We start from the raw sequence: 26,022 nt of genomic DNA, 5'->3' as shown, positions 1-26,022 counted from the left end.
GAAGCGAGGGTCTGAGGCTAGCAAGTCCTTGTAAATCAGAGACGCAGAGATCTGACCGCACCATTAGACAAGTGCCATTCACATTCTTCACCCGTCTTTTCACTCTCTCTTGAAAACAGAGGAATTGTCCATTCAATTCTCTCTCTCTCTCTCTCTCTCTCTCTCTCTCTCTCTCTCTCTCTCTCTCTCTCTCTTTCTCTCACAAATAGAATGTTTAATCTTAAAAAAAAAAGCTGAAAACATTTTAAAAACTGGACTGGTAATTGGAATGTTAATTGTAATTGGTATGTTGGATTTTGGTCACTTTCCAACACAACCTAAAATCAATCAAATATCAACGTAATTTCAACGTCATTCCTTAGATGCTGGCGGGACATTAAATTTTGGTCAACTGATTTAAATCATGCAGTTTAGTTTCAGACTAGCACTAAAAGGCACCTATTTTACCCAGTTTTCAAGATTTAAGATGAGCCTTTTGTGTCTCCAGAATGTGTCTGTAAATTTTCAGCTCAAAACACCCATCAGTGTCATTGTTTTGTCTTAAGATGCACACCAGTAATGCATTTCTGTATTTTTTTATTTGTCTTAAAGCTGCTTAAATCTTATTACTTTTAAAGACTTTGAAATGCTTAAGAGGTTACACAAATGAATGGGATATCATGCTACAGTCCAAGCTTCGAAATTAATCCCAAAACACCAAGTTTATTATAAAAATAGCTACACCTAAACTGATATGATACGATAACTGTGGTAATAAACAGCTATTGAGATCCACTCTCTTTCCCAGCAGAGTTTCTCAGCATATGCCGCTCTGTGCAGGTCTTTTCTCTGCTTCACTTCACCTCTTCCTCTTGTCCACATACAGCTCCAGATGGTCTTCTGGCCCCCAGGCTGGCAGCTGCCACCCCCACCGCGCTGCAGGTGTCCTGGGCTGCTCCAGCCCGACACAATGCTCCCGGAGCTCTGCGTTACCGGCTCCAGATGAGGAGCTCCGCGTCCACACAGCTCCACCAGTAAGAGGACCTTCACACTGTACACATGCACTGGTCCACATGCCATACACATGTACAAGGTGGCCACAGAGTCTTTTATTAAAAAGTCATTAAAACGTTGTGAAAAGTAAGGCTTCTAAAAAGTCTTAAATGCCTCTACAACACCATACGTCCTCTTTTTATATGGCACGCATTGTAACCCCATGTTTTACTTGGGGTTATTTGAAGACTAAGTTTTATGACTTAAAAAAAATGATATTAAAATCAAAAATTCTATTTTCTTTTCAGCTTAGTCCTTTTATTAATCAAGGGTCGCCACAGCAGAATGAATTGCCAACTTATCCAGCATATGTTTTACACAGCGGATGCCCTTTCCAGCAGCAACCTATCACCGTCATTCACATTCATACACTACAGACAATTTAGCTTACCCAATTCACCTATAGCGCATGTCTTTGGACTTGCGAGGGAAACCGGAGCACCCGGAGGAAACCCACGCCAACATGGGGAGAACATGCAAACTTCACACAGAAATGCCAACTGATTTAAATTAAGTATCCATATACATGTATGGTTCCACGGCTGATAAAAGGATATTTGTCCAAAGAAATTTTGCAATAAGAATTGGCTCAATTTAATCCATGTGTAGGTGAATAGTGGGATTCTGTAAATTTTGTTTATGTAATCACACTACATTTGATGTCATCTTTTAATGCGTTTAACGCTGCATGTCATAGTATTTTGTCATAAGGCATTTTTCTATACATTTCTTTTAGACTTTTTTCTAAATTTGTATACAATTGGTAAAATTTTCCCAGGTGAATCTTGACTTTTTCTAGTAAAGGTGCATCTGAAAGAAGATTGTCCTATGTTCCCATTTCTACCTTTGTTTAGTTTTTCTTTGTGTTGTGCAGAGCTGTCTTTTCTGTATCACAATGACATGATCTTGCAACAAATTACAGTACAAAGCCATAAAATTAGCCATAGTTTACATTAGAAAATCCTTCCAGAGTGCACGGGTATATTGACAACATGACTAAGTAATTTGACATCTGTATCTTATACATACACAATGACTCAGGGATTTGTCATTCTAAAGGCACTGACAAGTACATTGACAGAAATTTCGTTTTTAGAGATGAACTAATGATTTTGAGCAAGAGACTGGCTTTTGCGGGTCATCCATGAGGAAATTTACAGTACCTACTGTTTTGCAACAATTTTTATTCTGATCTGAGAAATGTAAAGTGACTGAAAAAACTGTAATCTAAAGTTTCATTAGTTCATTTAAAGGTTGGGCACTTTACTGTGGCCCCACATACAGAACAGTTGTCATCGTTTTGTTTTTAGTTTGTCTCTTCTATAAATCAAAATGTGAAATTTTCTGCTTTTTTTAAATTAAATTGCTAGTCCATTACATAAAATAAATGTTTTATTTCTGAATTAACCAAATATTTTCTCTGTTTTTAAATATTTGTTAAATGAGAATAAATGTTAGTATTTAATGCAGAATATGCTTGTTAAAACTCTAAATCCTATCATAGGAACTCATCGAAATTTAAATAATTGCATATAGTTATTACTTTACTCAGATCATTAAGTGTTCTTTATTTCATTGATTTAACATCTTAACATTTACTAAGTATTTTTAACTATAAGAACCCTGCAGGCACAGGGTGTCATCATCATGTCAAATTGACATGTACCCCAACATACTCCAAAGTCGTGGAGTCATTGGATTTTGTTTGGAAATGAAAATCGGGTTGACTTCAGAACCCCTCAAAATCAACCAAATATCAACATCTAATAATGTTACACCTTGACGTTGTGTGGACATTACCACTAAGACATCTGTGAGACGTTGGATCAAACACAACCTAAAATCAACCAAATATCAACATAATTTGACGTCATTTTTGGATGTCAAAATAATGTTGTCCTTAGTCGCACTTGAAGTCATGACCTAAATCTAACCTTATATCAACATCTTATGATGTTGTGCCTGCTGGGAAATGAGAACATCACTCATCTGTTTGTTTGTTTGTTTGTTTGTTTGTTTTGTACTGTGCAGTATGCAATTTTATTTCTCAATTTTAAATGAAAAGATTAGAAAAGGCCTAAACACCCACCCACCTAAAGACCCTCCTTCATCAGAAAAGTGGTCAAAATTGGACTACAACACCAAGTCTAAACAATATCGTGTCTCATCTACTTGTGATCTAATCAAATCAAAGTGCATCCTAATACCAGATGTAAACCAGATACATCAATGGGTATTTGGTCTAAACAGAAGAAAGCAGAGAGCGTATGTAGGAATAACAAATCATAGGCCTAAGCAGGGCTGCCCTTGTGAAAAAAAAAAATTTGTCTCTGAAAAAAAAAGGAACGAAACAAATGTTTTATCTAATATGTATGCATTACATGCTCCCTGACAACAAATTGCAATTTAATCAGAAATAGGAGAATTCTCATTCTGTTGTAATAAATAAATGACTAGGCACATGTATTATATATCACCCTCATTTCCTGGGATTCTTTTGAAATGTATTTCATTGTTCATGTGATTTATTTATTATACTCCATGGTAAATTTGATCGTTGTGCTCTGTGGAAGTTGATGCTGCCTAAAAACCAGCAAAGATTTGTTCTAATCAGTAAGACTTGTAAGCCATTTAATGCAGTGTGATTATATGCATTTTTCATTTCAGTTCAATAAAAATATCAGCTTGCATTCTCACCTGACTAATGTCAGATTTTGAGCAGAGAAGCTGATGAGCTAAATTCAATCCTATGCTTAAATTTGATTTAGTTTAAAGCTCAATTTGATTTGAATTTTGATTTAATGGCACTTAACTGAATTTTTTTAAAATTATTTTAAAGCCCTATCAGTTATTTGAAATGCGAAAAAAATCTTCTCTCTGTTAAACAGAAATTGGGGGAAAAAACATACAGGGGGCTAATTATTTCTTCAAAGTGTATGTACAACTGAACAACTGATATATATATATATATATATATATATATATATACTGTATTTTAGCTCATGTAGACATAAAATGTACACCATTTCTGTTCAATTAAAATGATAAAAAAAACTGTAGCATGTTTGTTGTAAATGTAAGTTTAAGCTATGATTTTTTTACTATCCATTCATTTATTTATGAATGAATAAATTAATGTAGGAATCAATCAATCAATCAATAAATCAAATAGGTTACTGTTATTTAAAAATAACCTGTTTCTGCTAAAAAATAAATAAATAAAAAAACAGTATAGGCATAATTTAAAACCATAAAAAAAAACTTACCCGAACCTTTAGACAGTAGTGCTTTTTTGTTTGCTGACAATTTCGACTTTTTTTTCATAGTGGCTTAAAGGGGAAATGAAGCAGTCAGTGAAGTTTACATTATTTTGTACATTGGATTTCACTTTAATGAAAATATATAGAACAAACTCAATTGATGTAACCATTTAGCAGAAAATGATATGTTTTACTATAGCCTTTAGACCTAAGATGCTGTCATCTTGGAATATCGCTGTGTCTGACATCACGGGTTGGTTCTGTTCCCTGCAAAGCCTGATTTAACCCAATGTTTTAAATCGTGGATGTGGAGCTGGTGCAAATACAAGCATCAGATGCGTATTTAATATATATATTTTCATTATTTCCCTTTAATTACTGATTATTTGATGCTCTTTGGTCCACTCTCGGTATTATGCTGCCTGACAGCCTGTATGGGTTTCAACCATGGTAGTAATGGACTGAACACAGATACTGGACATCCTATTTTTAACCCAATGCATGAAGTTGTGGACGTGCATTGCAGAGCTGGTGCATATACAACAAATAAAAGCATTTAAGTGTCCGAAGTTGTGTATTTTTCTTTTATTAATTCCTTTTGTTTGATGCGCTTTGGTCCACTCTCACGCTGCTCCAGTGCTGCCTGAGAAGGGGATTTACATTCAGACTAATGCAACAATTAAAGCAAATGGCCCCACGCATTACTAAGTCACGTCTTTGTAGGTTATGTCAAGACATATTCCCTTTTCAAGTCGATCAACTTGAGCTCTCAACATGTATGAAGGATGTAAAACTTTGCCATGTGAAAAATTGCACCGATCTTAGTTTGGTTTGAACATGAAAAGAGGTGAAGGCTGAAAAGTGAAGGTACCCGCCCCCATTACATCAGTACCAGACCTTGTTAAAATAGGTTGAAACCCATACAGTCAGACTGCATAATACAGAGAAAAGGCCAAAGCGCATCTAATGATCATTAATTAAAAGGGAAAAACAGAAAATTAAATAAATATATATATATATTTTTTTAGACACACATCTGAAAGCTACAGTAAAACATGCTGTTTTCTGCTATATGGTTACATTAATCTAGTTTGTTATATATATATATTTCCATTAAAGTGAAAATCAATTTACAAAATAATGTAAACCTGACTGAGTGCTTCATTTTCCCTTTAAATGGGACTGGATTTATTGGAAATTGGGTTTCATAATAAAGCGTTTTAAAAAAACTGCTTAACGTCAACACATGACTACATATTATGCAATGCTGTTAGGTTTTATGTAATGTGTTTACTCATTTACATTTATTTCTGCCTTCAGGTTAATGGACGATGAGACGACCACCTTCAGTCACACAGTGACGGATCTGGAACCTTTTACCGAGTATCACTTCAGACTGCTGGTGTCTAACAGCTATGGAGAAACCAGCAGCCCCTGGGTCTCTTTGTTTACTGCACAAGACAGTGAGTTACACATCTGACACACAATAAAAAAAATGTTAAATCCTCCTGAAATCTATGTATTCAAGGATCGATGTCCATTAAGAAATGATATAGGTAAACTTGTTACTTAATTTTGACAGCTGCAGCATGTAATAAATGAAGTCCACCAAAAAAATAAAAAATAAAAATAAAAACACACCCTGCTGTTTATATACAGTGGTCCCTCGCTATATTGTGGTTAACTTTTGCGGCCTCGAAGTTTCGCAAATTTTTTTCGTGTGATTTAAAATGTTTTTTTCTGCAGCGCATTGTGTTCTGCGTCCTGACTGGCTGTAGACCATTGTCAAACATTCTCCTCTATGCCGTGTTTCCTGTACAGTACAGAATGCGTTCAGCTTGCCAAATTTTCATTAATCTTCAATAGCTAGCAATGTGACCCTGAAGTGCTGTACTGTATGTAATTTTGATAGTTAATAAATGAAGATCAAATGGTTTTGATCTTTGGTTACATTTTATAATACTGGACTTATTTTTATACGAAAGTATGAACTTTGAACTATTTAAACAAGATAGAAAAGTGTGAAAATGTTAACGCCTGTCTGAGAAAAGTGTATAATGTGTAGAGTGAGGGGTTCTATAGCCTTAAAACATCTATAAAAATTGTAAAAAATAACTTTTGACTACTTTGTGGATTTTGCCTATTGTTTATTTTTAGAATGGAACTGCCGCAAATAACGAGGGACGACTGTACAAAATTTTCCCCGCATCTGCTATTGGTTGTTTTTAAAAGGGGGGAGGGGCTAATCAATATGTCCTGCCCTGTCTTTAGGTTTAATATATGCATGGCAAATGTTATTTAGACACGGATAAACTTGCGGTGAAAGGTTGATGTGGCTATTTTAAATTTCACTAGATTTCTTTCACAACATCGATAGTGTAATTTAATACAATATATTCTGTTAAATAGACTTAAGCATTCATTTATGGAGTGGTACGTTATGGTTCAGTATGCTTTTATGGCCATTTCCACTGTCAAAAGGTACCGTACCACTTTTCGGGTACCTTTTAGAAAGGGTGTCTAGCACAACAAAAGGGTACCAAAAGGTGGAGCTGAACGCTATTTGTTTACAGAGATACGTCACTAGCTTGTGCGCAAGTTAAGAGAATAAAAACAAAGGAAGTGCTATTTTTAAATACACAGCCGAGACATTACACAGTAATAATATATACATATAATAACAATCCATGGTCGACCAGAGCTTAAACAAACCTTGTCTTCATCTTGATGAACAGCCACAAAGCCAAGAAGAAGAGCAGAATCTGCCCTGTACCTCTTAGTTGTTTTAAAGGCTGTCTAAAGAGTGAGTGGTTTCACTTTCTTCAGGGATCTCGTGTGCGCGTCTATATTTGAAATAACGAACATCTTGAGCTGATGATTATAATGTGCCCATGATTATTGAAGTTCTTCTGACAACCTTTCAGAAGCAGACAAATGTGAGAGTGAAGTGCAAAAAAACAAAGGAGTAAATGATTCTTTCAGCAAGCTGAACCATGAACAAACTGCCAAGTTTAACTATAATCATCACCTTTTGGACTATTATGAACTCGAGATGACAGAATTACTTTCTAACAGAGGTTACATGTGCTAGTGAAGATTAAAGACAGTCGTACGCCATGCCCACCATTGGTACCCCTTTGGCAGTGGAAACGCAAGCCTGATAAAGGTTTGTTAAAGTGGAAACAGGCAATTTGTTGTTCCAGCTTATAACAAGTTGAAAGTTTATTTAAACACAAGCACTGTAAGGAGCAGCAGGTAAGCATTGAAACTTCATACGGTGGTGAAATCAATTTCTGTGTTTTACTTGGATGACAGGATAATGGAATTTAATTTAGTGCCTCTTGTCCAGTATGAGACCCACAATATATCGTATCTCAGTCAAGTAATGAAGATCTTTGATATTTAAACAAACCAGATCTTAAACGCGGTGGGTTTATAATGACATGACAGTATACCAGAAGCACCCAAGCTGGCTCATACAAAATCAAAAGTCAATTGTGTGGGAAAAATGTGATCCTGGCCATGCTGCTGGTAGATGTGTGATATCAACAAAATGCTATTGGCTGTTTTTTAAAAGGGGGAAGATGCTAATCAATATGTCCTGTCGGGTCTTCATGTTTCAGTGGAAATTACGTCACACATTAAACTTTCCTGTGCATTTCAAGGCACTTCAGTGGACTTTTAAGCACACAAAGAGAGCATTGTGTTTAACCACATGTCAGGCAGATCCTCTGCGAAGCTCTTGTCCCACTGAGAAGAGCAGGTGTTGAAAGAGAGAGAGAGAAAGAGAGCCAGAGAAAGGGCCAGTGGGCAGAGATCACTAGTTAAAGGTACGCCTCTTCCACATGACCTTGCTGGTGTCTTTTTGGACTGATTAGTGTAATAGAATCATATTAAGGATCATAACAGACACTCTCTGCTAAGTTATAAATTAATTATACTTCAGCCTATTAGCACATACATTATAATTACAGAGCCAGTATTTGCATACACTCAGATTGCGCTGTATTATGGACCATCACCTCTTCATTATCATGCTAGGAGACGACCCCCTCCCCACAATGCCCTGCAGCGCTTCACAACTTCTGCTTTTGGGAAGAGTTTTTTCCCTTCATCTGAGAGCTCAACTACGTGAGCTGTGTAACTTTCACTGCTTCATTAGGACTTTAGATTTGGTTTCTTTTCTTGGATTCTACTTTGGTGGCCTAATTTCCCACAAAGCATTGCTATACTGGAACTTAGATCTAATATTTAGTTTTATTTATGAATTCCTAGCATGTCCTGCAATCATTATGGATACTCAAATGTAGTGTAAACAGATTTGCATGAAAACTTTTGCTTGATTCATTTTAGTTTAAGTAATTGGAAGTTGTTTTATTTTTTAAAGGTGTAAAAAAATTATGGAAACATTTTTGGATAAGGATGTGATGAGCAATATATCACTATGTGACTGAGATCAGTAAGAAAATTACTTTTTTGTTGTAATTTGTTTTCAATTTGAATTCAATAACTAAGCATTGACTTGCTTATTTTAAATCTATATATTTCTCTTTAAAAACAGTTTATTTTGCATACAGTAATTGGCCTGCTGAATTGATAATTTCAGCATTAACATCAACATTAACATCACAATGTGATCATCGGTAAAAGTCAGAAAAACAAAATATTGCAACGTCAAGTTTTTACCAATATCATACAGCTTTGTTATGTACAATACACTAGTCCCCAGAAGACATTTTTCATTATGTTCTCGACCAAAAAGCTGCGCATGAACACACCAAACGGACAGCAGCTGGCTAATAACAAGCTGTCTGTATAAACACACACACACACACATAGACACACAGAATCAAGCTTTCTCTCATTCACACACATACACAAACATAGACAGCACCAAACAAATAAACAAACACGCACGCACACACCCAGGCTTGCTTGCTCGGGAGCGATATTGTGAAACAGCCCACTCCTGTTCAAATTTCACTAGAGTTACCGACTGCTCCCGCGCTTTATTCAGGAATGCAGACCCATATCCAGAAGTATCGCTGTAACAGCCGAGAGGAAAAGAAAGAGGAGGAAAAGTCACGACAGAAGGTAAAATGGGCCACAGTGAGAGAAAGAGAAATAGAGAAATTGAGTTCACTTTCATTCCCTCAATCGCAGAGAAATAGTGGCTTCTGCTGTAAGTGTCAGTGAAAGACTGCCCAGAAAACACACACACGCAGTGAAATTGTGCACAGTTTCTGCGTTTTTGAGTAGCTGGTACAGTAAATATTGTTTTACACACACACGCATTTAAAAATAAAATCCAATATTAGATTTGGTAAAAAATATGCACTCACTTTCCATATTAACTGAAATATATGTAAATGGCACATAGGGCCTATGTTTGCTTTATATTATTGAGAAGTTGAACATTACATATTCTATTCTAAAACATATCATTTAGAAAAGCTAAAACGTATTCTAATATTATATAAATCATATAAATAAAATAATAGATAAATAAATAATGAGGCTATTTATTATAAAATGAAATGTAATATATATTATTTATTAGAAATGAAAAAAATCATACTTTAATTATAATATAAATATTAATGATTATTATTATTATTATGTTATTATTATTAAGTATGCTGTTGTTTATTTATTCATTTATTTTTTTTAAGTCTACTTTTACAATTTGACACATGTAAACCACTGCCGAAAGTTCAAACCAGCAGGCCCATGTCATATACAGTACAGATACTTAATAAATAACCCGGTCACACTTTACAATAAGGTTCATTAGTTAATGTTAAGTAATGCATTTACTAACATGAACAAACAATGAACAATAAATTTACTACAGTATTTATTTATGTTAATAAACGTTAGTTAATGAAAATAGAGTTGTTCATTGTGAGTTCGTTAACTCATGGTGCATTAACTAATGTTAACAAGCATGGACTTGAATGTTGATAATGCATTAGTAAATGTTTAATTATGATTAATAAATGCTGTACAAGTGTTGTTCATGATTAGTTCATGTAAGTAAATGCATTAACTACTGAACCTTATTGTAAAGTGTTACCAATAACCCATTATAAATGAAAATAATTAACGTAGTCTTTTTGTTTTTACAAGCTTTGGAAACGTAACATAAATTCCGCTTGTAATAGGTCACCTATAGCTTTCGCCACGAGGCTGTGTTCAAAAAGACATCAATGTTTTCAAAGTGCACTGCAAAGGGAGCACAATTGTAAACAAGAAGATCACTAAAACTGAACTGTAAAAATTGTTTGAAAGCAAATTGCACCTAAGAGAGATGACTTTAATGCTTTTTTTATGTTTAATAATTCCAACTTTGAATGTTCTAAATGAATAAGGCATAGGGGGGATAGAACACAGCCAGGAACTATGTTTCTACAGTAACTGATACAGTGACTGATTTGGAACAACGGAACTTGCGACCTTAGTTGGCTAACAATGGTTTTGGGAAACGCACCCCAGAGTGGGAATCTTGAATTTCTGAGGCATGCATCAAAAGTGTGAAAAAGCAGCATTTAGTAACATGCAAAGTCATAGTCACAATATGTTTTATAATCTAATAATCCATATCATTTGCAAATATATGAGTATTACGGCAGGCCTCTTTGTGTTTCTTCTTAACATGAAATGTTTACTTGCTATGTCACACTCTGATTCTTTGCTAAATCACCAGTCAGAGTGTTCTCTGATGGCGAGATGCCAAATGATTCTACTTGCTGATTTGGGTAATTAAGCTTCGACGTTAACCTGTCGAAAGGTGGTGCGTGGTACACACCAAACCAACTAGATGGCCTCATGCTGACCCATGGTGTGTCCCAGCCCTTATACAACAGCCTTATTTTGTGTCAGAGTTTATTCTATAAGAACAACTGTCTGAATGTACATTTTTTACATTACATTACTTAACATTAGAAATACTTATAAAAGGGCTGACTACATGTTTTGCTACTTTATTTTAATTAGCATTGCAATAAAGAAACTGGCACTTTTACACACAAACTCTGCCATATGCCTAAACTGTGATGACCCAGCACGCCACATATTAGCAGCTCTTCTAAAAGTCATTTTAATCCCAAACAAGCGACATGTCAAATCCTGATCAGCACGCTGTATAAATCAAAACCATCCTCTCTTTTCGTCTGGCAGCGGAAATGAGCCCTTCACTCCAGCTCTATTTACACATCTCTTTCTTTGCGGCAGGGGTGATGACTTTGAGAACAGGTGGGCATTACCAAGAAGGAGAGAAATGATTGTTATTGTTAAAGAGAAAAGCCCTTTATTTCTTTTCCGAAATGGGCTGTGAAGAGCCTCGGTGCGGCATATTCGGCTCTCCGCGGCAGGATTATGGGGAAAGCGTGAGTTTTAGTGGCTCCTGGCACTGCTAATAAACACTCGCACACATATCATCAGCCGCCCCATCAACGTGAAATAGTACCCGGCATAGCCGCACTAAATTAACAGTAGGAAAGAATTGAGGAGATTCTTCAAAATAATGTGGCCGGCCGCATGATAAAGGAAGAGGAAAGGATGGGCAAGGTGAAATAGGAGGAGAGAAACGTATGTCATATTTTCTTTAGCTCTTTTTCTTCTTTGATAGGCTGCCGCTCTTCATCTCTGATTTAGAAATGGCTTCTAGAGAGAGTTCTGCACCTCTTTGTAAAATGTTTGAGCTGCCCTACTGCAATTATAATGGGCGTCACTGTGGCGTGATGGGTAGCCAGATCGACTAACAGCAAGAAGGTCGCTGGTTCGAGCCTTGGCTGGTTCAGCATTTCTTTGTGAAGTTTGCATGTTCTCCCTGCTGTGTGGGTTTGCTCCAGTTTCCCCCACAAATCCAAAGACATATGCTTTAGGTGAATTGGGTAAGCTTAATTGGCCGTAGTGTATGTTTGTGATTGAGTGTGTATGGGTGTTTCCCAGTGTTGGGTTGCAGCTGGAAGGGGATCCGCTGCGTAAAACATGTGCTGGATAAGTTGGCGGTTCATTTCGCTGTGGCAACTGCCAATTAATAAAGGGGCTAAGCTGAAAAGAAAATGAATGAATGAATGAATGAATGAATGAATGAATGAATGAATGAATGAATGAATGAATGAATGAATGAAGCAATTACAATGTGTATAAATGATCATCTTTTGCCATCTTAATTGTATTTAACATTTTGAGATCATGATTTCAGGGGAATGCATGTGTGTAAAGGTTTTGATTATTATTATTATTTTTATTATTATTATTTTAGAAGACTGATTTTAGGAAATTTCAGCCACAGTTTTCAATAATTATCTTATCAGTCTTTTAGATGCCACAGACCCCCATCCAAGTTTGAGAGACCACCATCCTAAAATAAAAGTTATTCTTATATAAAGACCTGGTTTATACTTTAAAAAATCAGTGTTTTAAATTAGACAAAAAAAAAAAAATAAAATAAAATATATATATATATATATATATATATATATATATATATATATATATATATATATATATATATATATATATATATATATATATATTCAGTTACATCGTTTCATTAATTATATTTATTTGAATTTATTAATTTAATATTTATTCATTAGGATTTATTCTTGAGATGTATAGTACCATCTCATTTTCAGGGAGAGTCCCTCAATTAATCACACTCACATACTAATAACACATACTAATAACACATACAAAAGGGTAGTAAACATGCATTTACATATATCAAAAAGATATACAGATCAAATCACCACATAAATGATAACATTCTCAGGAAAACTAAGTTATATCAAATGAATCTACTGTATATGTGGTTATTTGTTAGTTCTTATTGATCAAATGTATAATTACTATTGCTTTCTTATATACTGATGTGTTATTATAAAATTAGATTTTTTTTAAGAAATAAAAACAATAATTAATTATTTTTCTGTTTTGTTTAGTTTTTTTATGTATTTGTACATCGTTCATATTATGTGGGACTTCAGGCTCTCCTTTACACAAACTAATTGCTCAAATATACACCTTTCTGATTCAGTAAACACATGAGTCTTGACACTGTATGTAAAACCCTTTGTTCTGTCTGTTTGGCTCCTTTTGTGCTGCCCTATGTTAGAACACTGCTAGAGATCTCCTTAGTGAAGATGGATGAGCATTTTAAGTATTCAAAAGGCCCTCATTCCTCTGCTTTTTATCATTCCATTAAGATTTTATAACCATCTTTTTAATGTAATTCCATCCATGAAATTTTACCCCTTAGACTTGACAGGCGATTCTGTGAACATAAACTTTGCCATGTAGAAGAGCTCTTTCCTCTGTATGCTCTGCCTGTGCTAAAACATACGAGCAACATGTACCACTACTGCTGAGCAGAAACCTTACAACTCCGAATTTTTGACTCGTTTTTCAATGCTATTGTCTATTTATGTCTGGTCTGTGGGTTTTACTAATATTTATGCAATGAAATTATTGAAAACATTGTAACTACATGTTAAAAAGAAATGCTGTGCAAGTACAGATTTTTCTTTATTAAAAAAAAAAAGAGTAAGTTTCACAAACTAATATCGAGAGGCGCACGTGATATGATTGATGGCTGCTGGTCTTTCATTCGTAATCATTAGTGAGCCAATCAGATTATTTCAAACTCACTATAAATAGGCCGACTAGCATTACTCCCTCATCTTCATTTTTTTCAAGAATTCCCCCATCCACCCCATCTCCTCCTTTTCTTCCTTTACCAGGGGAGCTCTCGAGAACTTCCTAATCTCGTACCCCCTCATTGACCAGGCGGTAGCCCTGGGCTCAATTATCTCCAAGCTCATGGTTTGCCAAAGCATGCCAAACCTGCTATTATTATCAAGCAATATCTAAGTGTGAACTCTTGAAATTACATTTTCAATTTGTGATTTTGGACAAATTGATCAAAAGACAGCCCAAACTGAGCAAGCACATGCATTTGCTGCACAGAATAACTTGTGGCCATTTGGAATTTGCCTGTCCTAAACAATCTCTTTGTGTTTGCAATTGGTTTTGGTGAAATGAACACATGCAAGTGACAGTCAACTTATTTTGATAGTTTTGACATGACTACTTTATCATGCTATTTTAGTATCACTGAGTAATTGGTGTTTTTTATATTATATATTTTTTTCCTTAAATCAACACAGAGCAATAAAAAAAGCAACAACAGAGAAAAGAAAAACAAACAAAACAAAAAAAATGACAAAAAACAGATTTTTTTTTAAACCATTGTTACATCAGTTCCTCCAATTTTATACATAGGTTAACAATGTTACACATATTTCTAGGCCTCTGGGCACAGGCAATACAACAGGGTTATACCGTTAAACTGTCATTCTTGGCATTTCACAGATAACTATTAAAGGGTATTCAGGTGGCTTTGAAGCCAGAAATGTTATCAAAAAGATTGTGTTTGTGTTTTGATGCCTTTTTCCATACAAAGAACTTTTTTTTTTAGCTATCACCACTGCATATTGGACAGGCTTTTTAATTTGATGGCTGAACCCACTAAGTGAGCCAGACCAACCAAAAACAGCGATTGCTGGATCAGGGCCAAGGTCACAATAATAAGCCTTAGAGTAGAAGCTGAATTTTTCGCTTTAAAACCCAAAAAGTTTTGGGCGTGACCAAAAAAGTTGTCCTAAGGGGCCTTTTGTGGATTCACATTTGTTGCATCTAGAGGCGATTGAGGAGTAGAATTTAAAAAGCTTAACTCTAGAATAATGAAGCCGATGTACTACTTTATATTGGATTAATTGCTGTCTTGAGATAATAGAACATGTATTTACGATCTTAATAGACTTTTTCCAGTTCTCATTGGTAATTTGAATGCCTAAATCTTTCTCCAAGGAGTCTTTCAAATACTAGGTAGATATGTCGAACTGATCAGTAAAAACATCTATAAAGTGAGAAATCAAAGTAGAGGTATTAGGAGAGGCAGAAAGTTATTTATATACATCATGTTCATCTGCTCTCAGCTGTACATATCTAAAGAAAATGTTATGGTAAAATAATACTTTTTTTTTTTCAGCTGAGGGAAAGTAACAAATTTACGTTCCATGTACAAGTCTCTTACAGTGACCATTCTTTTAATGGACCAAATTGAAAATGTGAAGTGGGTGATGGCTTAAAGGCGTAGTTATGAGCAATAGGGGTGGACATTGTGGTAGATGGCAACTTAAATGCTTTTCGTATCGGACTGTTTTTATATTTTGTTTTAATTTTAATTTTAGTTTGTCATTTTTTGTGTGATTTTAGTTTTTTTTTTTTTTTTTTTTTAGTTCTTTTAGTTTTAATTTAATCTAAATGGGAAAAATATGTATTCAATAAAAAAATAAGTTAACAATTTTCTAGTTTTACTTAACCATAATATCTCCTGTAATTGGTACTGTTAACATATACAGTATGTCCGAATAAACCTCAATAACTTAATTTCTTTCTTCACCCAACCTTTATTAATTTATCTTGCTGTTAATCATCACCCCCTTGCACCGTTGTTAAAACATTATGTACGGAGCCACCAAACCTGTGCAGTTCACCTTGAAAGTAGTAACTTACTGTACAACATTGTACACTTCATCAAGTTTAAAACCAAAGGAATATTTCACAAAGAAGGCTCGTTTTTTTTTCTGTCCTTTTTCTTTCAATCTTCTTTACGGCAAACGGCTTTTTGAAAGTAGCATATACCGACATATCCGTCCTAGCTGACATCAGCCACGCTAACCTTCAAAGCTATCATATTGTCACAAGGACCTCTGCAATGCTAAAAATAATCCTCTCTTTCCTTCACGTTCCCCGTTTCCCCCCCTCCTCCTTGCCTTGTCACTTGATTGTGTTATTATTATGCTAACCAAATCCTTATAAATGTGATTTAAGGCTTGGCGGCCCGCGCTCTTGTTTTCCCTTCTGCTGTAGCGATTTATAGTGGCCCAGGAAAGGCCTCTCTAAGTATCCCAAATGTCCTGAGATTACAGCTGTTGCCGATGCCTGATTGAGGCCGACTGCTGTTATTGCACTGTGTTCTTGCTTGTACCCTGAGAGCAGTAAAGCATCAATAAAATCAAAAGCACCTGCATCTTAAATGAAATTTCAATTGAAAAACTTAACAGCCCTTCAAATTGCGGAATTTAACGCAGACCAGTAAAGCTTAAATAACACTTTGCCTCTGCAGACCGAAAGAGCGGAGAAGGAAGGAAGGAAGGAAAGCTGGCCGGCGGTGAAGTAAGGAGGGGTGGTTGGCGTTCAAGGTGACTTGATTGTCTCATGTGGTAAAATTATTTACAATTAAGGAATTTCTCCTGAGAGCCACATTGGATTTGCCGCCGAGCACCTATGCGGGCGTTTGGGCGCGAGCTTTTTCAGTATTCATGGACGCTCCTGAACCTTTGTGGTAATTGAATCAGTTAGAGTGCTGAGTGGAGCAAGCATAAAAACCTGTTAACCCAAAGGTCAGATCTGTGCATTGTTTATTTATCAGGAAGGAGAGCGAGCGGAATCGGCAGGGCCCCCTTCGCAGACACAGTAAAAAATTACCCCCAAAAATAACAGCTAGTAGATGAATGGAGAAATCTGGGCCGGAATCATAAGCAGCGGCGGATGCTGTGGCAAGTGAAAATGGATGAAGCTTGAGCTAGATGACTAATATGGATTAAAGCTCTTTATTTCCTGACGTCATTTCCTAATCTGAGTTATTATGATAAAGTTGATTTGTTAAAAAGGTCAGCTTGTTTTGATAGTGCAGTGCGTTTACTTGCATTACAAATTGAACATGCTTGAATGAATTGCACTGCTGGTGCGATAGTTTATTTGCATGTATTGTATTCAGTGTTTTAGCATTTGAAGTATGCATATTTGGATTTGTGAACAGTTGTAATAATTGCTTTCTCCCTTTAATAGATATCTGCTTCCATAATCAACAGAAAACATACATTTTTTAGACTTCTGATTTTTACATTGATATTATTTTTATTTATTATTATTATTATTATTATTAGCATATTGTTTAGATTGATTTTCCTTTTGATCAGTTTAATCATCATTGCCAAATAAAAAAAAAACATAATTCAACTGAAAAAATAAACTTACAAATTCACAAAATATTTTAAAAATGGTGCAAATTACAGTTTTTGTATCACAATTAATTACTTGATTGAATTATAATTAATAAAGCATAATAAATCTATAATGAGTCAAATGGAGAGTTCTGTAGTGTTTTAGTGTGTTTAGCCTCAGATTAATTTGTAATGTTTTATTTTAATTATGGTTCATCAATAACATAACTCATAATTCAAACAGTACATATATGTTGTCAAATTTCTTAAAATGTCAGCAAACATCACTCTCAATTTGACCTTTTTTGAATTAAAGATTGTCGAAGCAGACATCAAGGTCCCATAATTCCCATTCTATAAAAAGTCCCATTGCATCCACCATTTGATAGATATCTGCTTCCAAAATCAACAGAAAGCATATATCTTAGAAAAAGTTTGGGGATTTATGTTTTTGATTAATTTTACTTTTATTTATTTTATGCAATCATAAATTAAATCAAAAATAAATTGTTAAAGATCTTAACATTTATTTTAACATACAGTTGAAGTCAGAATTATTAGCCCCCCTATTTATTTATTTCCCCAAATTTTGTTTAACAGAGAGAAGATTTTTTTCAGCACATTTCTAAACATAATAGTTTTAATAACTCATTTCTAATAACTGATTTATTTTATCTTTGCCATGATGACAGTACATAATATTTGACTAGATATTTTTAAGACACTTCTATACAGCTTAAAGTGACATTTAAAGGCTTAACTAGGTTAATTAGGTTAACTAGGCAGGTTAGGGAAATTAGGCAATTTATTGTATAACGATGGTTTGTTCTGTAGACTATCAAAAAATATATAACTTAGAGGCTAATAATTTGGGTCTTAAAATGGTTTTTAAAAAATCAAAAACTATGTTTATTCTAGCCCAAAAAAAACAAAAAAAAAAAAACAAGTAAGCCTTTCTCCAGAAAAAAATATATATATCAAACATACTGTGAAAATTTCTTTACTCTGTTAAACATCATTTGGGAAATATATATAAAACAAGCAATCAAAGGGGGGCTAATAATTCTGATTTCAACTGTAATTTTTCAAATATTATTTATCTTCATGATTTCTGAGCTTAATGCAGCTTTATTTTAGATTCATGTTTATAGATAACAATTTGCTAACACTTTAAAATAATGGTCCATTAGTTAATGTCAGTTAATGTATTTATTAACATAAACAAACAATTAGTTATACATTTATTATGGTAATTATTAATCTTTGTTAATGTTAGTTAACATTATTTAAGGGGAAAAGTGTTATTTCATGTTAACTCACTTTGTATTAATTAATGTAACAAACAAAACGCCTGGTTTTAATAATGCATGAGTTAATGTTGAACTATAATTAATGAATACTTTACAAAATTGTTCATACTTAGTTTATGTTAGTAAATGCAATAACTAATAGATTATTTTTCTAAAGTGTTACCAAATGTTTTCTATTTGGTCGATTTAATGCACCTTTGCCAAAAAAAAAGTGTAAAATTAATAATACTAATAATAATAATAATAAACAAAGTATTAAAAAAATGCATCGATAATGAGTCAAATTGAGATTTCTGTATTGTTTAGTGTTTAGCCTCTGGTCAATTTTTTTATCGTATAATTTTTGCATTTTAATTATGGTTTATCATAATTTACATAACCCATAACTCAAAAGTTGCATACATTTTTTCAAATTTCTAAAAATGTCAACAAATATCACTCACAAAGTTATAAATATTTTTTACATCAAAGGTTTTCAGAACAGAGATCAAGTTCCCAAAATACAATTCGCTCTCTTATTAAAAACACCCAAAAATCACGAGCAGAATCATTCAAATTTTTAATAACCGATATTTAATTATAGTGTGCCTGATTAGTGAATAACTATAAAGTTTTTGTGTTTAAGTAACACATAGAAGTACTGTAGCAAATTTGCTTCTGCTCCGCCATGTCTCTTTATTTTCCCTGATTAGTTTTTATAAGTCATTAACTTGATGCTTGTTGCGGTGGCCGCTGAGCTTTGGGGAGAGAAATGTACATGTAGCCGGTTCTGTCTCCTCTATACATAGTGAGTCAGTTGGGAGGTGATGGTGATGGGAGGTGGAAAGTGGGCCATCTGTGGGGAGACATCAGCAGCCCAGCACGGCAGAGAGAGAGCCAGTCACCTTGATCCACACGCCCTTGCCGCTACACCATTACCCTGCTACCGTGGGATGTAAATGGAGGAGGAAAACATTACCTTCAAATGAGCTTTCATAGGGCCCAAATATCAATCAGACGGCCCGGGCTCCAGAGCAGACAGGAGACGCTTAAAACGCAACAAAACAACTTCACTTCAATTACCGCATCTCATATATTCCTCCTCTAACTGCTCATTTTACCCAGTGTTCCAGTTCTTTAACTTATTCTTTCATTTTTGGGGGAATTTCTTAACAGTTCTGTCAGAGAAATGGTATAAGAAATTATTGTAATGTAAATCTGCATCCGTATACCGAGCCTCAAGGAAAGAGTACAAAAAGTGCAATAAACCAATGTGACATTTTGGATCAGCATTATTCTGAAAGCCAATAGCAGTGGTCCGCATTGCAAATAAAGACAAATCATCAAAGTAGTATTTTCTCCATTTGCACCTGCTGAAGGAAATGCCAGTGGTGGCACAGTGGGTTGTACGATCCCCTCACAGCAAGAAGGTTGCTGGTTCGAGCTCCGGCTGGGTTAGTTGGCATTTCTGTGTGGAGTTTGCATGTTCTCCCCGTGTTCGCATGGGTTTTCTCCAGGTGCTCCGGTTTCCCCCACAGTCTAAAGACATGCGCTAAAGGTGAATTGAGTAAGCTAAATTGTCTGTAGTGTGTGTGAATTTATGTGAGTGTCTGGGTGTTTCCCAGTGATGGGTGGCAGCTGGAAGGGCATACGCTGCATAAAACATATGCTGGATAAGTTGGCGGTTCATTCCGCTGTGGTGACCCCTGATTAAAAAAGAGACTAAGCCAAAAAGAAAATGAATAAATAACAATGATAAAATTATTATTAAACTTTTATTTAAACATTTTGTCTATGTCATAACATTATTTACAAATGATTTCTTGAATCTATATTTTTGTTCTATATAAAAAAGTAAGTTGGTTTTAAGAAAAGTTGGATTAAAAAGTTTTAGTTTTACTTTGCTTTCTTTGTTGTGGGTTTAATTTGTGTATTTGTTCTTTGAACACGGACGCTGATGCACACCTCTCAAAAAACAACTAACTTATGATTTAAGTTGTTGCTAGTCTCCCGGTTCCAGCCTCTGAAGGAGTGAGTTTTAGCTACTTGTACATTGAGGTAGCATTCAGAAAAAACAAAACACAGATGAAGAAACTCGACACAGAAGAACATAAAACCCTACCGTCAGCTAGTGTTTCGGAAGTGTTATTGCAGAGCAACACAAACAGCACGCAGAAGTATAAATGCATGACTACACACAAGGCAGCGCCGTGAGTCACGCCGATCACTTGACGTAAAAGTATAAATCAACCTTAAGGTAACCCCCATAGTGCTGTGACAGTTGAGTTTGGGGTTGTGGGAGGTGTAGACAATCATCCACTATGTAATGGACTTGGTCCAGTACGTCATCAAACTCCGGGCTGCAGAAAGGATGGTTTCCTTTCTGTCTGACTTGATTCGTTCGTTCGTTCATTTTTAATTATTTCATTCTTTCCATCGTTTCATTATTTCTTTCTGTCTGTCTGACTTTCTTTTGTGTGTGTGTGTGTGTGTGTGTGTGTGTGTGTGTGTGTGTGTGTGTGTGTGTGTGTGTGTGTGTGTGTGTGTGTGTGTGTGTGTGTGTGTGTGTGTGTGTGTGTGTGTGTGTGTGTGTGTGTGTGTGTGTGTGTGTGTGTGTGTGTGTGTGTGTGAGTGCATGTGTAAGTGTGTGTGTGTGTGTGTGTGAGTGCATGTGTAAGTGTGAGTGCATGTGTAAGTGTGTGTGTGTGTGTGTGTGTGTGTGTGTGTGTGTGTGTGTGTGTGTGTGTGTGTGCTTGTGTGCCTGTATGTGTGTAATTATTAAAATTACTGTAGCTGTCCAAGCCTGAAGATCCATGAAGGATTTCTTGATGTTAGTGTTGTCATGACGGCTGTTGTTGCAAGCACTCAGAGAAAATGACCGGGCAGGAAACTTAAGTGATTTCCTCCAATTCACTACAGACCCTTCAGAGTCTCGCCTCACACACAGCTGATCTCCTTTAGCCACATAACCTCAACGAATAAATCCATAAATATAATTTCATATTTGCTTGCCATAGGCAGCCACTGACTCTGTCCTCTTTGGCAAATGAGCTGATTTGCACAGCGCCTGCTCTACATTTTAATCCAGAGAATCAGGCTGCTCCAATCAGAGGGTGTCCTTGTGCTGTCAGTCTGAATGCTGCGCCGTCAGAGAGGAGCTGCATCTCTGTAGATCATCCAGATCAGCCAGACGCATCAGTCCTCTACAGCAAATCATCTAAAGACATAATTAACTGATAGATAGATGGATGGATGGATGGATGGAGGGAGGGAGGGAGGGACGGACGGATGGACGGACTGATGGATAGATAGATAGATAGATAGATAGATAGATAGATAGATAGATAGATAGATAGAGAGAGAGATAGAGACAGACAGACAGACAAATAGGTTTGTTTGTTTGTTTGTTTGTTTGTTTGTTTGTTTGTTTGTTTGTTTGTTTGTTTGTTTGTTTGTTTGATTGATTGTTTTTTTGTAGACAGATTGGATTTTTTTCATTATTATATTTATATTTTTATTTCAAACATCTAAGAATGAGTTTTTAACTACAGCGGTTCAAACTTTAGTTTTGTCGAACAACTATAAAGTTATGATGAAAAACTGTACATTTCTAGTCAAACCATGTTTCTGCAATCTTATACCACAAACAGAAATAAGGGCAGCAGTTGCAGCTTAAAATGTGGAAGAGCATTGCTATTATGTGATTGGATTGGATTGCAATATGAAGCTATTAAGTGTTGATGTTGAATCAAAAGTAATTCCCAAATACTTGAAAATTGAATAATCATTAAGACAATAATTTGCTATATTACAACTAAATTAGTTACAAATAACTCTATAAAAAGATAAAAAATAAAATAATAAAAACATATGATATTAATTGTACCCAGCTGAAATGTAAAATAAAGTTACTTGAGAGAGATAGAGAGATCAATCAACATGTGACCACATCGTAAAACCCACACACATATTAACCATACCCTGATCTTATTGGTATCTGCCTTTGGAACCTGTATGAACCTTCGCAGTGACATGTTTTGCCATATAAACAAATGCATATATTAATTTGCATGTTTCAAACTATTTTATTGTTAAAAAGGCACATAAAATTTAACATGAAATGACATTTTTTAAACACTTTAGACCTATTGGATTATTATTTATCAAAATTATTGTTGTTATTGTTCATCGGTTGCTGTTTATGATAATGATGATGATGACTATCTATAATTTGCAAATTAACAAATGTATTTTCAATTAATAATAGTCAACAATGTTAATACTTATGTTAACATTTAAATGTGAATTTTGGCGACACAGTGGGTAGTGCTGTCGCTTCACAGCAAGAAAGTTGCTGGGTCTTTGGTTTGATCCTTGGCTCAGTTGGCGTTTCTATGTGGAGTTTGCATGTTCTCCCTGCGTTCGCGTGGGTTTCCTCCAAGTGCTCCGGTTTCCCCCACAGTCCAAAGACATGCGGTACAGGTGAATTGGGAAGGATAAATTGTCCGTAATGTACGAGTGTGTGTGCGAATGGGTGTGGATGTTTCCCAGAGATGGGTTGCGGTTGGAAGGGCATTTGCTGCGTAAAAATGTGCTGGATAAGTTGGTGGTTCATTCTGTTGTGGCGACCCCGGATTAATAAAGGGACTAAGCTGACAAGAAAATGAATGAATGAACATGCATTTTTTTATGGATTTATCCATTAAGCTATTGTTATGTGGGTTTTGCTGGTATTGTTATTTTTAATAAGTTTAAGAATAATAGTACAATTTCTAAATAAAGTAAATATAATTGCAAATATAATATATTATATCATAATTCATGATAATAAATTGCACGGTGGCTCAGTGGTTAGCACTGTTGCCACACAGCAAGAAGGTTGCTGGTTTAACTCCTAGCTGGGCCAGTTGGCATTTCTGTGTGGAGTTTGCATGTTCTCCCTGTGTTTGCATAGGTTTCCGTAGGTGAATTGAATAAACTATATTGGCCGTAGTGTGTGTGTGTGTGTGTGTGTGTGTGTGTGTGTGTGTGTGTGTGTGTGTGTGTGTGTGTGTGTGTGTGTGTGTGTATTTATGGGTGTTTTTCAGTACTAGGTTGCAGCTGGAAAAACATCCACTGCATAAAACATATGCTGGAAATGTTATCAGTTCATTCAGCTGTGGAGGCCCCTGATAAATAAAAGACTAAGCTATAGGAAAATGAATCAATCAATCAATTAATTTGATTTCAGTAAAAATATATGAACACTTTTACTTATAAAAGGCATTCAAAAAGCATTTATTTATTAATTTATTTTATTACTGCTTACTTACAATCTGTGTAAAAAAATGACAGTTTATTTTGCTAAAATGCGTTGTTATTCTTAAAGTAAACAATTAATCTGTGTGAGTTCAAGTCAACTGAAAATGTCTGACCATTTGCTTTCATTTTTGGAATTTCTCTGTTGACATCAAAAAGAAAGCCCTGCCCCCTACTCAATATTCCATTTTTTGTTACTACATAAAAATACATTAACATACTAAAATAAAAGTCTCAGCAACTTTTAGTTCACTCTGACTTATTGATGTCGGACTTATTGATTAAAGTGATTGTTATTGCAATAACATAAACATTTGCTTTTTTTTTCTTTCAGGGCCTGGAGCAGTTGACCCACCAGTCCTCTCTGACATCCAATCCAGAAGTGCTTTTATTTCCTGGTCTCCTCCATCTCAGCCCAATGGCATCATCACCCATTACAACATCTACCAAAATCGGCAGCTAACTACCAGTGTACCAGAAAACAGTACCAGCCACATGCTTTCTCATCTAACACCCTTTCAGCAGTACACAATTCAGGTAGAGGCCTGCACCGCCGCCGGCTGCACACTTTCAGCCGAGTCCCACACCATAAACACCCCTCCAGCGCCCCCAGAGGATGTTCCGGCCCCACAGCTTTACTCTGACACCCCCACATCAGTGCTGTTGTCCTGGGCCGCACCACGTCTTGTCAACGGGGAGCTGGATGGCTATACCGTGGAGAGGAGAGTCAGCGGCACCCAGGAGATCTCTACTGTGGCCACTATACAACCCAATCAAACTCTTACTTACCTGGACAGCTCCGCCACACTCAGCCCCTGGAGCTCATATGAGTACCGTATTGTGGCACACACCAGGCTAGGGGGATCCAATAGCAGTGTGTGGGAGAAAGTGACCACCAGGCCTTCAAGACCTGCAGGCATGCAGCCACCTGATGGGGCGGTTTTAGGACCTGAGTCAGTGCAGGTATGGAATGTTTAGTTAGTTAGTTAGTTAGTTAGTTAGTTAGTTAGTTAGTTACACAATCAGTAATTGTCAATACTTAGTCCTACAGCACATACATAACAAATAAAACATTACACAAACCCATCAACATTAAAAACAAAGATGCAGTTTCAGAAGGTTTTTAAGAACAGATAAAGTTAAAGCGTGTCTAATGTAGGATGGAAGCTTGTTCTTATATTTTGGGACAATAACAGCAAAAGCCTGAACCCCACCTTACTTACACAGGGACCTTGGTACAGAAAGAGTAAACTGATCAGAAGACCTTAGTGACCTACCAGGACTGTATACACGTAGGAAATCTAATTAATAAGATGGTGCCAGACCATTTAAGGATTTATAAACAAAAATTAATAATTTAAAATCAATTCGTGACCTAACAGGCAGCCAGCCCAGCCCACAGAGGAAAGAACCTGGGACATGTGTTGATGCTTGCGAGTCCCTGTCAGAAGTCTCGCAGCCGCATTTTTACTAATTGCAGTCTATTCAGGGCTTTTTGACTGATACCCACATACAAAGAGCTGCAATAGTCAAGCATGAATCATTTTCTTAAGATCATCAAAAGAGAGAAATGGCTTTTCATAAATGATATTTGAAGCGATTGAGCTTACCCACTCGCACTGGCAAAGCGATTACACAAAACACTCTTTTAGTTTTAAAACACACTAGTTTTTTTTAAAGGGGAGGAGCTACACTTTGTCCCTATGTCCTCACTTTGTTTCAGATTCCGTCAAACATCGAATAAAAATGCACATCTCAAAGCACTTCATAGGACCTTTAAAAGGTTAGTTCACTCAACACTGAATTTTCTATTAATAACCCACCCTAACTTTGTTCAAAACCCCTTTCATTCATCTTCGGAATATAAATATAGATATTTTAGAAAAGATATTTTAGATGAAATCTCGAGTGCTTTCCTGTCCTATGTAGACAATAACAGTTCAGAGATGTTCAAAGTCCAGAAAAGAAACCAAAAACATTGTCGCATTTACAGTTTTTAGAGCACACAAAAATGTTCTTGGAGCTCATATGTGTACAGTTAAACCACTGCAGTGACAAAATATT

The 26,022-nt window shown here is 35.6% G+C and overlaps 1 protein-coding gene across 2 annotated transcripts in view; it reads left to right on the top strand.

Moving 5' to 3' along the window:
- The window catches only part of ush2a (Usher syndrome 2A (autosomal recessive, mild)), a 412,815-nt gene that overhangs the window by 209,424 nt on the left and 177,369 nt on the right, over positions 1-26,022 (top strand). For both annotated transcript variants that reach the window (XM_087290677.1, XM_087290676.1), the window contains exons 39-41: positions 866-1,013; positions 5,613-5,755; positions 24,293-24,921. In XM_087290677.1, coding sequence (XP_087146803.1) covers positions 866-1,013; positions 5,613-5,755; positions 24,293-24,921 — 920 coding nt within the window. The remainder of the gene's footprint in view (positions 1-865; positions 1,014-5,612; positions 5,756-24,292; positions 24,922-26,022) is intronic.

This window comes from Danio rerio, chromosome 17 (genome assembly GCF_052040795.2).
Source record: "Danio rerio strain M-AB ecotype USA chromosome 17, GRCz13ab, whole genome shotgun sequence".
NCBI lineage: Eukaryota > Metazoa > Chordata > Actinopteri > Cypriniformes > Danionidae > Danio > Danio rerio.
Note: the sequence above shows the minus strand (reverse complement) of the source record. Positions and strands in the feature narration are given on the sequence as shown.